A 14,432-nucleotide genomic window follows, 5' to 3' on the forward strand; every position below is an offset into this window, starting at 1 on the left:
ATCTACAACAATGATAAAGTTCAATTGCGTTGTTAAAATACTTAGTAAAGAGCAGGAAAGTAATTTGTTTACTCATTTATCATATAACATCAGTCCTGATTGCATTAATCTCATTAATTTATTTCCTTATATTAAAACTCGGGAAGCACTTCTTGTGTTTTGCTGCTAGACAGCAATAAATCGTTTTTCTCGTTGTCACGTCGACAGCGTGATGTGACGGACCGAGAATGAGCCAAGATGCCTAGTTTAAATAATTAAGAAATCAATTTTCGATGTTTATCATACAGCATTAATTATTGCGCAGCCTTTCCTTTTCGATAAACGAAGAAAGAGCGCGCAGTCTATCTGTATAAGTTTATGGCCTCTCCCCACCTCTGCTGACATTTATTGCTGCCAAACAATACAAATCTATGTTTTTATCGCTGTTTTATAGTGTTTAATTATAAAAGAACATTGTTTATAGAATTCATTTATTTACAGTCATGAATGTAGGAAACCAGGCATTAAATCTGGATAAAATTTTACGAGATGACGATGAATCTGATTTTTTGCCAGCAGGCGGGTATGTTTATTTTCCTTTTTCAATGAATTAAGTCCTTGTTATGTCAATACACACTTAAAAAATATCACCCAGAAAAATATTTAGTAGCTGTATAATATATACGATGTATGTATAACGTGTAATTGAAATATTACAAAGGTTATATTTTCAAAATTAAACTTCATTCTTTGCGTTTTTATTATTTTTACAGTCTTACTGCAGTCAATAAATATGTAATTCTTTCAGTTCAAATTTAGCTGCTATCTTCGGATTGCAATCGAAAACATTAGATGGTTCTTTAATGAAACAAGTCCCCAAAAAAGTAAACACACCTCGAAGTTCGACTCAAACAATCTCAAACAAAGCAGAAGTTATAATAGCAAAAGCAGTTTATGTCTTCAAATTGTGAGATTCAACATTTTATTTCTTCATTCAGTCTATTCTAATTATTTTCTAATACATAAAATAATTCATATACTTCATTTATAGACAGAATGGAAGTTATACATCAATTGGCAAACTTGGCATAGCTCTTACAGGAAATTACGTAACAAAATTATATCAAATTATTTTATATAAAAATAAACAGGAGCACTTGTCACTTGTTACAGTAACTCATGATTTCTTATTTGCTATTCAACCAAACAATTATGCAAGTTATTATGATAGCAATAAGGAGAACTGGTCAATTTCATTTGAAAGCAATGATGTTTGTATAGAATTTGCTAGAGAAGTAGGGCTAGCACGATATTTATCTAGGAATGGAAGGCTGGAAAATGTACTTTATCAGAATTTATCACCAGCTAATAAAGATGCAATAGCAAAAGAAGGGAATAATGTATCTCTCAAGTATTTTATAACCACAGAAATAATACAGCCTCTTAGAGAAATTCCTACAACATATCAAACAATGACAGTAGAAATATCCACAGATGATAATTGGGAAAAAACACTTGTGGGAAGCAGCAAGGGATTAAAAAGAATTTTATTTTTGCCTCCTAATAAACAGGTTTCATATTAAATTCTAATAAATGTAAATTTATGAGGATGTACATGTGTCTTGAATGTAGTTATATTGCAGATTAGTTTAGGACCAGGATTTCCCAAAGAGAAAGATGTATTATTAGAAATAGAAATAACAGACATACAAACACCAGAGACAACCACTTATACTCATAAAGTTTCAAGTGGTAAAGCTTCAATCATATCACGAATGGCAAAAATGGGGCAGTCTATATTACCAAAAATTCCTACATCTACTACCACAGATTCTGATGATACTGAGGCATGCATTATTTTGCTTTGCTCAATGATTTACTCTTACAATAGAATAGAATGAATAAAATAAGCCTTTCTGTTTTTAGGATGATATATCGCATAAACCACCTCATCTAAAAAGAGTAAGAGGATATAATATGAAATTTCATATGTGCAAGCATCCCTACTTAATAGTTTAATAATTTTTTTTTTATAGATTGAATCATCAGAAGAAGAAGTGCACAGAAAGCATTCTCCAAAAGAATTTAAGGAAGAGGTTGTAAAGAATTCACATAGAATACTTAGACCAAAAGGTGATGTGTCTATAGCAAATAGTACTTGTAAACCTTTGGTTAATTCAACTGCCTATACTCCACAATGGTCGCCCACACAAATACAGGTGCATCAATAGGAAATGCATGAATTATTTGATAACTGTATCTTCTTTATTAATATATGGCTTTTTGCAGCCAAATTTTGTTACTTTAGATGGTCGCGTCTATTCATTAGAGTCGCAAACAGTAACTCCAACAGTACCATCAGTAATAGATCCAGGATTGAATGTTTTATTATCAGAAAATAGAATAACAAATGCAGAACTCAGAATGGGGATGTCTAAGATAGCTGACAATGTGCAAAAACTCCTTGACAAGGTATATATACACAAGAGTTATGTCATCTAGCGAAATACTATTATGTGTCATATACAGTTTCATGTTCTTGAACTTCAAAATGCTACAACTCCTATAAAAGATAGGACAGCTTTGGATGCTACTTTAAAAATGTTGTTAAACATAAATGCGTCTGAAGAATCACATAAATCTACTGGTACAGCAGGTGATAATATCACGCAATTAAATGAAATGAAAGACAGAATTATCGTATTGGAAAAAGAATTAAAACAATCGAAAGGTAATACGAACTTCATTAATAATTATGCGTTAGTATGTTAATAAAATATTAACGTCACGACTAATATAGAGCAAATGAAAGAGCTTGACACTCAGAAGGAATGTTTAATGCACGTTAACGAAAGTTTAAATAAAACTATCAAAGAATTAGAAGTATCCTTAAAGGAATCTAATATTGCACTTGATAGTGCAAAGACGAATTTAGAAGAAGCAAACAAAGTCATTGTTAAATATGAGGAACAGTTGATGTCATTTCAAAATAAAGTATCTAAGCCTTCTGAAGAATGCAGTTCTACGGACAAGGTAGAAGCAAAGACAAATTCTTCTATATATAGTAATACTTCTGTTCACGCTCTACTGATTATAATTCTGCTTTCTAGAATGACAGTAAAAATAAGGAAATTAAACAGACAATGAATAAAGTCTATCACGTTTTGTTAGATAAATTTACAGATGAATCTTACTCTAAAGATATAATAAGAACAATAATAGCTGATACAATAAAAGTAAGAACATAAAATATAGTTTATATATATGCAATACTAGTTACACTATCGTTTTTATCAAATTTGTGTTATAGAACGTCACATTACAAGTTCTGTACAACATGAATGAGAACAGAGATATAGAAACAGAGCCAAGTTCTATAAATAGTAAAAGAATGGATATTCCGAATAATACTGAACATACTACAGTTTGTATACTTGTTTGTTTTACATTGTATATTTCAATTTCAAATCTTATTCTTAGCATCTCTTTCTATAGGTACCTTTTATGACACAAAATGAACCACCACCAGTTCCTCCAAATGGTACTGAAGATGATAATGATTGGATGTACTAATAATCATGTATTTTATATATAATTATATTGTATATAGACAAAAAGTTGTCCATAAACATAGTTTATAATGAAATCTCATGTAAATTAAAATTTGTAAATTCCTACGATTCATAGAAATCTTTAAACAACATTTTTGTATATTAAAGAATAAACACTATTTTGAGTATAAGAGTAACATACATTATTGTGTTTCGATAGGTTATCAGAGTTCACAAAATTCTCGATCTCCTGTTCGAACATTTAATATAAGAAAATATAAATAAATTTGCGTTGAACAAGTTGTTAGGTAGTATTAAATGTGATTTAATCAGGTAAAGTGCAAAAATATTCGAATAATCGACAACTTATAATAGTTGCGCTGTAGTTCAGTCATTTGTGTTGTATTAGAAGTGGCGCAAAACTGCAGGGTTTGTTTTCGTAACGATTAGGGGCAATAGGACATTGACAAAAAACAGGAATGTTACGAAAAATGTGACAGAATGTAAGTTGAACTTGAGATTAGAGATTAGTAAATGGTAAAAAAATCCCGCCTGATTTTGTCCGGCTCTTGAGTAATTCTATCCGGCTGTGTTCACGGTTTCTCATCGTCATGGCTTCTACCACGCCAATCAAATCGAAGTCTAACCTCAATATTTTGAGAAACGAAAACAAATAATGCCTGCATTTGAACTGTTATATCATTATCGAAAGAGTTATTTACTCAGTAGAAGTCGTATTAAATAATAATGCAAATTATAATTGAGACGATATTATTTCATTTGTCCCAGAATGTTCTCTACCCTTTACTTTATTTTCAACATATAATAGATCATGTTTATGAGTTTCAAAATCTGACTTCAATTTTTAGGTCATTCCCCTTGCATCATCTATTTTACAAAAAATGATATGAAAGTTACTTATGAATAACATGACGTCTTTATATGTTATCTTTAATAACGTATTATGTATACACAACATATGTTTGATCACAAAATAGATTGATAACTGTATCTTTTATGATGGATGTAAATATTATGGAAGATGAAGACGTATCTTTTCATTTGGGAGAAATGTTTGACAGCTATGAGCAACTGGAACATAAATTGGAGAGATTTTCAAAACATAGTCTAGTTCATTATTGGAGAAGAGATAGTAGAACAGTTAACGGAGCTCATATGAAAACTGCTCGTCCAATTAGTGAATGTTTGAAATACTATTCAGTGAAATATGCTTGTATCTATGGAGGCCAAAAGTTTTTACCACGTGGAGCTGGTAGAAGACAATCTCAGTTAGTTTATAATATATTACTTAAACTAAAGTATTATGACAATTATTATAAAATTAATAAATATATATCTCAATGTACATTTATATGTGCTGTTATTTTATGTAGGTCAATAAGGACAAATTGTCCAGCTCATATTATGTTAAGGGCATCAAAAGATGGTACAAAGTTAGAAGTAACTAGTATTAATAATGAACATAATCATGAAATTTCAGAGGTAAATATCATCAGACTGAACGTAAAAAACAATGTTCCAATATTGTATTTGATTGTATTTTTCACTAGGAATTGTTTAAGAACCTTCCACAAGAAAGAAAATTATGTGGTGAAATTAAGCAAGAGGTACAAGATCTCATGCAATTACATATTGATCGTAAGAGACTAAAAGAATATGTACGATTACGAACAAACAAGATACTTAGATCCAAAGATTTATTTAACATAGCAGCAGCCAATAAGCAAAAGAGAAATATAACGCCTGAAAGAGCGTATCAATTGTTTAAAAAAATTCATGATATAGAGAAGACGCAAGGCAGAGATAATGATGGAAAAATTTATTCTGAATCCGAAGATGAAATTGCGCAAACAATAAAAAGGATAAAGAAAGAACAAGAGTCTCCTTGGGGACAAGATGTACGGTATTTTAATTGATATTAAATAATTCAATAGATAGACAATAATTAGAGGAATTATATTTTAGGGTCTACCAACCGAATTGGAAGTAAGCGAAGGAAACGATGGGGATGATTCGTATAGCGGCCAATTGACTCAAGAAGAAGTAGTAGATGAAATCGATACTACAGAAGGTGAAATATTGAGAACAAGTAACGATGGGGATATTATAGCAACAAATGGTGAAATCGTAGGAGAATTAGTAATGCAAGATGGGGATCCATCTGTAATCGTTGAATCCATCGTAAATGCTGACGGTTCTGTCTTTGTAGATGAAAGAGAATTTGATACTTATTGTAATAATCATTTGTCACAGGCGGTAGACGGTAGTCAATCCCCCGGCACTAGAGGTAATTTGAATTAATTGTTTGAATTTTCTTAAATGTAGGAATGAAAACTGAAAGTTTTATGTTAGGCTTGGATATCGATACCATTACATCTACTCCTATACAACAAAATAGGCCCCTTACACCTCGGTCACCACAAACGGTAAAGTCACCAACGAATACTTTTGACGAAACTGCGGATTCTAGGATTTGGATAATGGAAGATACTACGAATGCTGGGGCAGAGACTGAAACTAAATCCCAGACTAAATTAACTGAGCCGAAGTCGACAACGAATACAAAAACAGATATGAATACTTCTGAAGTGATATTGTCAGATGAAGCCAGTCATCAGTTGCTTCAAGAGCAGCTAGCAGTACTTCGTGCCGAAAAAGGAAAGCTGTATCATGAAACAGAAATGTTGAAGCTTAAAAAGGACAAATTAAAGTTACAGATGAACTGTTATTCGAATGAGATACGAAAGCAAGAAATGGAGAAGGAAAAATTGAGACTTGAGATTAAATTGTTACAGTCAAAAGTTATGGAAGATTCCAATGATGTTTCTCATTATATTTTTGTACCTTGAGCAATCTTTTGCGATGGAACGTGGAATGCTGGAATAGAAGAAATGATATGTAGCGACTAGTCAAAACCTTTTTTTGATTAAAAGCTACAGGATAATCATTTTTGATGAAACAATTCATGTGATCATAAAATATTCTTAGAAAAATTTGTTTATTTATTTAATTTTATTGTACTGTCATTAATAATTCGTAATATAGAATATTCTCTTTATTTTTGTACATATTCGATAAATTTATTTCAAAAACAAGTAATATAGAAATATCGTTGTTATTATTTCATTGCAACACTTTTAACAATCTATAGTACTTAAATATTTTAGAATTTAATGTGGAACCATTTTTATGGTAACTGATACGTGTACAAGTAACTCCTGTGAAGTTATCAAAAGTATATTCAATGTCGATAGCATGGCCAAATGTAAGAACTCTGTATAGATAGCATAATAAATTATTTTATAAATAAAATAAAAACAACATTTAATCATTTTTTGTTACACGGATACATTTACATTTTAAGGTATTGAAATTTACACTCATTACTCAAAAAAACATAATACTTAATATTTTTAATTAAATACTCACTTCTTCCTCAAACTTTTTAACTTCTGCAATCAGTTCTTTTATATCCTTAGACCTGTAATAAGCAGAAGATAAATTTTGACTTTGTACTTTTATATGTATTTGCAGCTTCCGTGTCTTCATTAAATTATTATAGTACATACATTTGTCCGAGGCTATTCTTAATAATCTTTTCTTGATCCTTATTAAGAACAATTTCTTTTTTCTTCTCAATGCTTTCATTGGTTTCTATTTGCCCAGACTGTTGATCCGTTTTCTTTTTAAGTTCTGACAATTTGACATCCATTTCCTTTACTTTTTCCTCCATTTTTCTTAATTCTTCTGCTTCTGCTCTTTCAAGAGGAGTCATCGAAGGCTCCTTGTAGTTTACTAATCGCAATACCTCTTTCGCTCTATGAACACGATTTTACAGTAACATTGTAATCTTACTCAATTGTGAAACAAGATTTTGTACATCTCATACGATGCTTGCATTTGTCTTCGTAAAGTTTCGAGCTTATAACAAGAGACTTTAAATTTACTTTACCTTTTCGCTAATTTTTCTTGGACATCCTTAATATCCTCGTACTGTTCAGCCAAACGTTCAGCAGTTTGTCTTAATTCTTCTTTGGTCTCCATTAGATTATTCAATTCCTTTAGTAGTTGTGTTTTCATTACTTCTAACGCACGCATCTTTTTACTTATTTCTTCTCTCACAATGTCATACTTAACAAAATGTTCTTTGCGGAAAATATCAGTCGCGTGATATAAAAGCTAGTTACGAAGATTTGTTTTATTATTTTTCATGCTCTCTAATCATTGTTTATTTGATTATTTATTGTAATACCTGTAAACATTCTCGAGGGGACATAGACTTCGTACTCATTTTAATAAGTGGCTGCGACGTCTCACGTTTCAACAACTTTTTTATATACACATCAAATTCTTCTTTATGGATCTTTAATATTTGTGTTACGTATAATATATTATTATCAATAGAATTGTAGCATAAAAAGAATTTCTTACTTTATTTTTGTTGTGAATTACTGGCTCCGGGGGTTCAATTTTTGGAAAATAATAAAAATCGATAACTGATCGGGCAATGATATCGCCGTTATGTAATAAAGCTATCAAAACACACGGTTCCTGTAGAAGTCCAAATCCGAGAATCGGTGTAGCATCGTTCATTCCCGTGTGTTCAGTTCTTGTACAAATCAAGTACTGTGAGCTGGATTGATTTGAAATTGATGGCAAGGGAACATCATCACCTTCTGCAATAATTCACTGTCAAAAGTTGTATCCAAATTACGCAAATTAATGTGAGCTAATAAAAATTGGTCTTTTCTTTTTATATTAAGAAATGGAAATTGCAAAATTGTTACGTATTATTGGGATTAAATATATTTTGCAAGAAATTTTTTACATTTCTACAGTTAACAGTTTCTTACCATCCGCTTCGTTGATATATTCTTCTAACTGAGAGACCATGGGCAGATTGATCATATGGATTCCCGCATTGTGAGAACAAAAGTATCTTGACTTGTTACCCTTATCGGACCGAAGATGTATCGGACAATTATACTTCTCATCATTATCCCCAAAGGAAAGACCTAATTCAATTTCAGCATACTCGTATACGTATAATGCATCCTTTTCTGATGTTTGACAATTACTAGTGTAATTGTACTGAGTCGTAGTCTAGAAATATAGTACAATTAATCATGAATAAATAATTCCATTAATTGATTTTGTATTTTTTTTGCAAACAATAAATAAGATATTTACCGTTTCATCATTACCATTTTCCTCCAACTCTTTCAACAGGATAGCATGGTAAATCTTTCCAGTACACATAGCAATAACTACTATTGGAGGGGTAGTTTGTAGACACATGATAGAACAAAAATCTGTTCCGTAATTATCAGCAGCCGGAGGATACATCGACAGTGGTTTAGATACTATTGGACTTTCATGACTTAAAAATAAAATAGAAGAATAATTGTAAAAAAATTAATTAATATCTACTCTGTTTATAAATGGATAGCTGGTTATTATAAAAGCGGTCTAAAAATTTTTATTAACAAAAATTATTTAAATATTGATACGCAAATTGATAGTAATATAAATGATATCATATAAATGAAAATTTTAATTTTTTTTTACTTTTAGATTCACTCAACTTTCATAATAACCGACATAAATACATATATGACTTACTTATGTAAAATGTTGCCTCGAACAATGAGCACTTCTCCATTTCCACGAAGAACTAGAATAGGCCATTCGATCTGATTCCAATCAATCATATTATTCTGAAAAAAATTACTGATAAAATTTCGCGATTCGTAAGATCGAGAACATTTCACGTTTTCTCGCTATACCTTGTTAATGTCTTTACTCGCAAACATTTCCGGTTTCCGAAGAGTAGGCGTAGCGAAATCAAAGTCAATCGCCGTATCACCTAAAGAAGTAAAGTCTGGAAGCTTTGATGGTGAACTAAAAGGTACACGGCCAATCTTCCAACATTTGACCAGTCTTGGCCTGTTACCCAGTTCACATTCGTATAAACTACACAAAAATTAGGATTAACTTTACAATCTTATCTATCAGTTTTTAAAATATATGTCAAGTTAATTGCACAAATGAAGTACTTGTGAATACTTGTTTAATTACTGATTAGAATATGAGCAATGTTACTGAAGATACCACTTAATTACCGAAATGTATTTTCGGATGTTAACACCAGTAGATGTGAATCATTTGTAGAAGCCGGATGCCACCTTGCCTTTCGAATATCTACCGTTTCACTGTGTACTCTGGAATTATATAAACGTGAAAACATTCTGAATATCATGCAGAGAATTGTTTATAATTAGTGTGAACTAGGTAGAAAATGTAATAATTAAATATTCCTAACACGATAAAAAAATATTTATATGCAGCCTTTGATATTTCATTTTATGAATTTCTTATTTCATTGTTAACGATCCATACACTCGTCTGGTCAGGCATTTACTTATATTACTTCCAGAATCATTGACTTAAGTACTTATGTAATATGTATTATTATTTCACTTTTGATTACGCTGTTATTAATATTATTTCGTTTATCTACGTTGAGATTGAGCATATACAGTTCTGAGGGAAAAGAATTATTACTGATTACCGTAATTTAAGTAGCCAGGCAAGTGTCCCGCTACTTAATCCACGCGACGTGTCGTTATTTAACGCAAATTACCCTAATCTTTCGCGATTGCCGTACCCTCGTCGTGTAACGAAGGAATACACCAGAACGTCGTGGTGTTTATTTTTCACGGGACGAGTCGGGACGCGGTGACGATGGTCGCCTACATTTCGTATATTTTATTATTACTCTCGCACTTTCCGTGGCTGGACACGGTAACGCCGGCAAAAGGGGTTGACGGTGGTTAGTCGTGGCCGTTATTAATGTCCACGGCGCAGCGTAGCTGAAGGGTGGGGAAGGAGGAGGCAAGAAAAAGAGAGAGAGTAGCGCTGAAAAAAGTAGGAGGAAGGATTTGACGCAAATGGGGAATGAGAGAGAAAGAGACAGGCAGAGAAGCCTGTGGAAAAAGAGGGTGGGAGAAGAAAAAAAAAGTCAATGGGCATAGGGCATAGGGTATCGCTAGCAACGACTGGTTACACCGAATATACGAGCGACAAGGACGAAAGTAACTCTACCAGCGCCCCGCTGCAAAAGCACGCCAGAGTTCTTAATAATTGATAAAAATGTACGCACGCACGCACCAGTAGAGAGAGTCGGTCGAAAACCAGACGACGTGGTCAACCCCTGGGCTTCGTTCCGCCCCCCTCTACACCACGCTCTGTCCTCGATCTCACTCGTTTCCTCCCTGGCCGGCTTTTCTCCTTCTCTTACCCTTTGTGCACCCAACCTTTCATGCTTCGTTGACAAAGGCACACGCAACGATTTATTCGCACTTTGCACTGTAGCCTCGTGGGGATTTTTCTTCGTTCTGTCACAATTTCGGTATTATCAAAATTTATAGCCACCCTTACGTACCGCTGGACCATACGTGTTTCCTATCCCCGCCAACCACGGCTAACCGGTTCACGCGGTTCTAAATATTGCATTTCATTGTTCTGAGCCTCGGTCTATTGTTTGTTAGGAGCCATAACGAAAAAGCAAGCTTCATTTTAGGAAATAAATATCGATATCGTTATTAATATTATTAACATGAACGACTATTTATTGTTCAGATTTTCTAAATTCGATTTTATAACAAGTTCAATTATACGATCAATTCTCATAAGCTATACAAAATAGTATTAATATAAGTACGATGCTGGGTATCTTGTTGCTGTTTCGAGGGTGGAATCTGGAAGATCATATCTCCAGGTATGTAGTTTCATTACGGTCTCAATTATAAATCTGACAGGGTCTATTATCTTAAAGGGGAAATATGTCTAATAATGCTCGAATTTTTGGACGCGGGTCAACACAGAGACGTTTTACACATCGTGACCCATCACGGTCCCGGAACTTACGGGCAAATTTCTTGGCTGAAGAAAAGAAAGAACTAACAGAGGCAGCTGCTCGAATCTAATTACGAAATTCTTACACGGCAGTGCCGCGTATTCTCCCACACTCTTGCACCCATGCTTGTACACTTCTCTCTTGTCAGAAGCGTTCTAGAAAAAATTAAAAATAATTTTTCCTACATAAACGTATTAACCCCGGGCGGAGCGAAGCTTTTTACGTCGCGCTTTTCTTCCAATTTGTACAAAGAATGGCGCGGGCCTGACTTCAAAGCGAATCTTACGTATTATTTTGTTCTAGGAAACTTTTCTGCGTCGTAGTTACCTTCGTTCTGAGCTTAAGTTGTCCACGTATTTCCGTTGCGGCTTTTCACCGACTTTGCTAAACCCTTCCACGTTTCTCGATAATTTACCCAGCTTGTTTCAACTTTTGTGCTTTCCTGTCTACTGCGTTAAACTGTCCTCAGTATGTAATATAAACTATTGTTCTTATGTCAGTATCAACATATTTTGTGTGCAACGATGACTGCACGTTCTGGACTATGCTAAAGCATTATTGGGAAATTTCAATACATTTTAATATTTACGTAAACGTTCATAGTTCCGAAGAAGGTACGTGAAAATATTTCAACATGTTCAAATGTTATACGAATTGCTTCTTAGCGATTAAATTGAAAATCTTGAAGATAGACAAAACGATTGGATTAAAAATAAAGAACTTTAATTTGAGGATGAAAATTCAAATGAAATACAATCAAAGTTTTAACTGGACAGGATATCAATCTAGCTATGGGACCCGGCTAACTGGAAGAGGAATCCGGTCACGCGAATGAGCATTAATGGCTTTATAATCTAATGAATTTTTAGGCTAAGCGGCGAAAAGGCCAGTGGGAGATCCGGATAGGTTTTTTCCCCAAGATTTATTGTCGAGAAAGAAAAGATGAAACCGGGAGAGTTCACTTATCTTTCGTTCGCCGTTGGACGTTACCTTTAGACCGATGCGCCGCTATGAGATAAACTTTCATTTTAATTACACAAAAACAAAGGTTTCTCGCACATTTGGTGAAAAATATTTAATGTATTGTATATTAATAATTGTATCGTAAATTATTTTTGCACATATAGTAGTTATGTACATGGTGTCCTACGAGACACTGGACAGTCCTTTATTTCTTAAGTTATGAGAGGTAGACGAAAGTTTATACATATACGAAACATGCACGATTCAAGGGGGTACGTCTTTTGATAGAAACAATTTTTTTATGTTGTTATTTAAATTTAGTTGAATATTGTCTACGATTATGATAATAATAAGTAAATGGGAAACGTCTGACGTCTTTTCTTGATTTCACAACTTTCAGGAGCTTCTTTTCACTAGACTATAATTTTTATACATAAAATTATTTTATTGGAATAACGCATCTCAAACTTGCCTAATTTTTTTACTTTTTCATAAAAAAGTTAATTTTTTGAGGATAAGATACGATGGTAAATTCTATTCTTTCAAATGTCAAGGCAGCATTGACAACCTCTATCAAATGATGCAAAAACAGTACATAGACTTATCTATAAAAACAAATATGATCCTACCCCATTAAATAATAACGTAACAAAAAATTAGTTTGCATCGAAAGATGTGCCCCCTTACTTACTATAAAAGCTTTCGCCCATCTCCCATAATTTAGCAAATAAAGGACAGTTCAGTGTTTCGTGGGACACCCTGTATGTACAATGCAGGTACTTAATCGATATGAATGTTCGGTAAGAAGGTAGTGCACTTAATTCCGCTCGGTGACCTCGTAACGACCTAATATCGTTTAGTTACTCGGAGTATTTTTATTACTCTTTAAGGTTGGCCAGGGTACAGGCGACAGCGCGGTAGTCGAAGGGGCGGTGTGCCCGGCTTAGGAAGCTATGCTCACGATATAACGAGAGTCATTATGATAAGCGGATGCATAGATTAGGCATAATTCGTTAAGCCGGCTGCGTACGATGCCTGTGACGAAATACGGTGTATCAGCAATCAAGCGTGTTTTTATTTGACAGAAAATCAAGCGCGTAATTAGGGATATAAAACCGACACTGCGTAAAAAAACCAACGCCAAATTGTAAACGGTAACTATTATATTTACAACAGAGTAACGATAACACGTGTTGGGAATATTTCGACGTCAATGAAATCGGTGGGATGTACTTGTTTGTACATGTTTATCTTAAAAACCAGTCAAACGTTCCTTTACCTTGTTGTGATATACGAAGCAATTCGATCGATTGCATGAATATGTATCATCATGTAATCAATTGTCGTTTTCAGTTTTTGAACATATCAGAACTCAACTTTGTCCTGGCAGCAAGTTCATGACTTTAATCCATCAACTTTTCACAGTACATTTAAGTGAAGGGACGTAAGATCCGCGAGAACGATAGTTGGCTCCTCAGTTGTGGCTTACGGATGAGCCACGGGTACGGAAGGCGCGAGAAATGGGGGTGGTGGAAAGGGAGGGTGGCCCATAAAATCGGGATGTTACGCAAAATATAACGAGCAACGTTCCGCTGGGCTGGCTGACGTTCCTGCCGTAATTCATTCAGCTCTCGCTAGCGTTCGCCTCCTCGACGACACCTGCGTCGGCAACTAAGCCCGTTAATTCTCGAGGTTGCGTCGCGCTTTCATCGCGCCCATCGGTTTCCAACGGTGTTCCTTTCTGTTACTTTGTAGTATCCCTTGCGTGCCTTGCTCCTCAATCTTACAAACCCACAACGTGCCCGATCATAGAGCCCGAGAGATTAAGATGACCGGCTAAATCGTCTTACATGCCTTTATTGTTGAATGAATTTAGTTGTATGTATGTAAAAAAATACTTAAGGTTGTATAGGCTATATACTTAAACAATGCTAGCATGTTGAATTTGTTATTATAGATTCCTATTACTATTAAAAAGCTACTTGCAAAATTTTAAATCA

General features: G+C 33.8%; 3 protein-coding genes across 4 annotated transcripts in view; 2 read left to right on the plus strand and 1 right to left on the minus strand.

Moving 5' to 3' along the window:
* The first annotated feature begins 120 nt into the window (after positions 1–120).
* On the plus strand, positions 121–3,718 carry LOC108623509 (FK506-binding protein 15). The gene is made up of 12 exons (XM_018022066.2): positions 121–562; positions 788–946; positions 1,031–1,550; positions 1,623–1,826; positions 1,906–1,941; positions 2,016–2,198; positions 2,269–2,451; positions 2,509–2,710; positions 2,780–3,012; positions 3,090–3,215; positions 3,290–3,403; positions 3,475–3,718. The coding sequence occupies exons 1-12, from the start codon at positions 483–485 to the stop codon at positions 3,550–3,552; spliced, it is 2,118 nt and encodes a 705-aa protein (XP_017877555.1). The 5' UTR covers positions 121–482; the 3' UTR covers positions 3,553–3,718.
* Positions 3,719–3,813: 95 nt separating this feature from the next.
* On the plus strand, positions 3,814–6,595 carry LOC108623508 (uncharacterized). Of its 2 annotated transcripts, none has more exons than XM_018022065.2 (6): positions 3,814–4,033; positions 4,400–4,819; positions 4,925–5,033; positions 5,102–5,449; positions 5,517–5,838; positions 5,904–6,595. In XM_018022065.2, exons 2-6 carry the CDS (start codon positions 4,548–4,550, stop codon positions 6,398–6,400), a joined length of 1,548 nt encoding a protein of 515 aa, XP_017877554.1. In that variant the 5' UTR covers positions 3,814–4,033; positions 4,400–4,547; the 3' UTR covers positions 6,401–6,595. The 2 variants fall into 2 exon arrangements, with proteins under 2 accessions (XP_017877554.1, XP_026668158.1); XM_026812357.1 differs by having other exon boundaries at positions 4,529–4,819.
* A 263-nt stretch (positions 6,596–6,858) lies between these two features.
* mbo (nuclear pore complex protein Nup88) overlaps positions 6,859–14,432 on the minus strand; it is a 14,803-nt gene continuing 7,229 nt past the window's right edge. The window contains exons 2-11 of the mRNA XM_026812356.1: positions 9,674–9,772; positions 9,338–9,524; positions 9,174–9,268; positions 8,742–8,931; positions 8,405–8,654; positions 7,983–8,224; positions 7,804–7,914; positions 7,504–7,730; positions 7,121–7,369; positions 6,859–7,032 (exon numbers count right to left, since the gene is read on the minus strand). Of these exons, the coding sequence (XP_026668157.1) occupies positions 6,969–7,032; positions 7,121–7,369; positions 7,504–7,730; positions 7,804–7,914; positions 7,983–8,224; positions 8,405–8,654; positions 8,742–8,931; positions 9,174–9,268; positions 9,338–9,524; positions 9,674–9,772 (1,714 nt within the window). The 3' untranslated portion in view covers positions 6,859–6,968. The remainder of the gene's footprint in view (positions 7,033–7,120; positions 7,370–7,503; positions 7,731–7,803; positions 7,915–7,982; positions 8,225–8,404; positions 8,655–8,741; positions 8,932–9,173; positions 9,269–9,337; positions 9,525–9,673; positions 9,773–14,432) is intronic.

Source organism: Ceratina calcarata, unplaced genomic scaffold (genome assembly GCF_001652005.2).
Source record: "Ceratina calcarata isolate Rehan_Ccalc_2016 unplaced genomic scaffold, ASM165200v1 scaffold27.2, whole genome shotgun sequence".
Taxonomy (NCBI): Eukaryota; Metazoa; Arthropoda; class Insecta; order Hymenoptera; family Apidae; genus Ceratina; species Ceratina calcarata.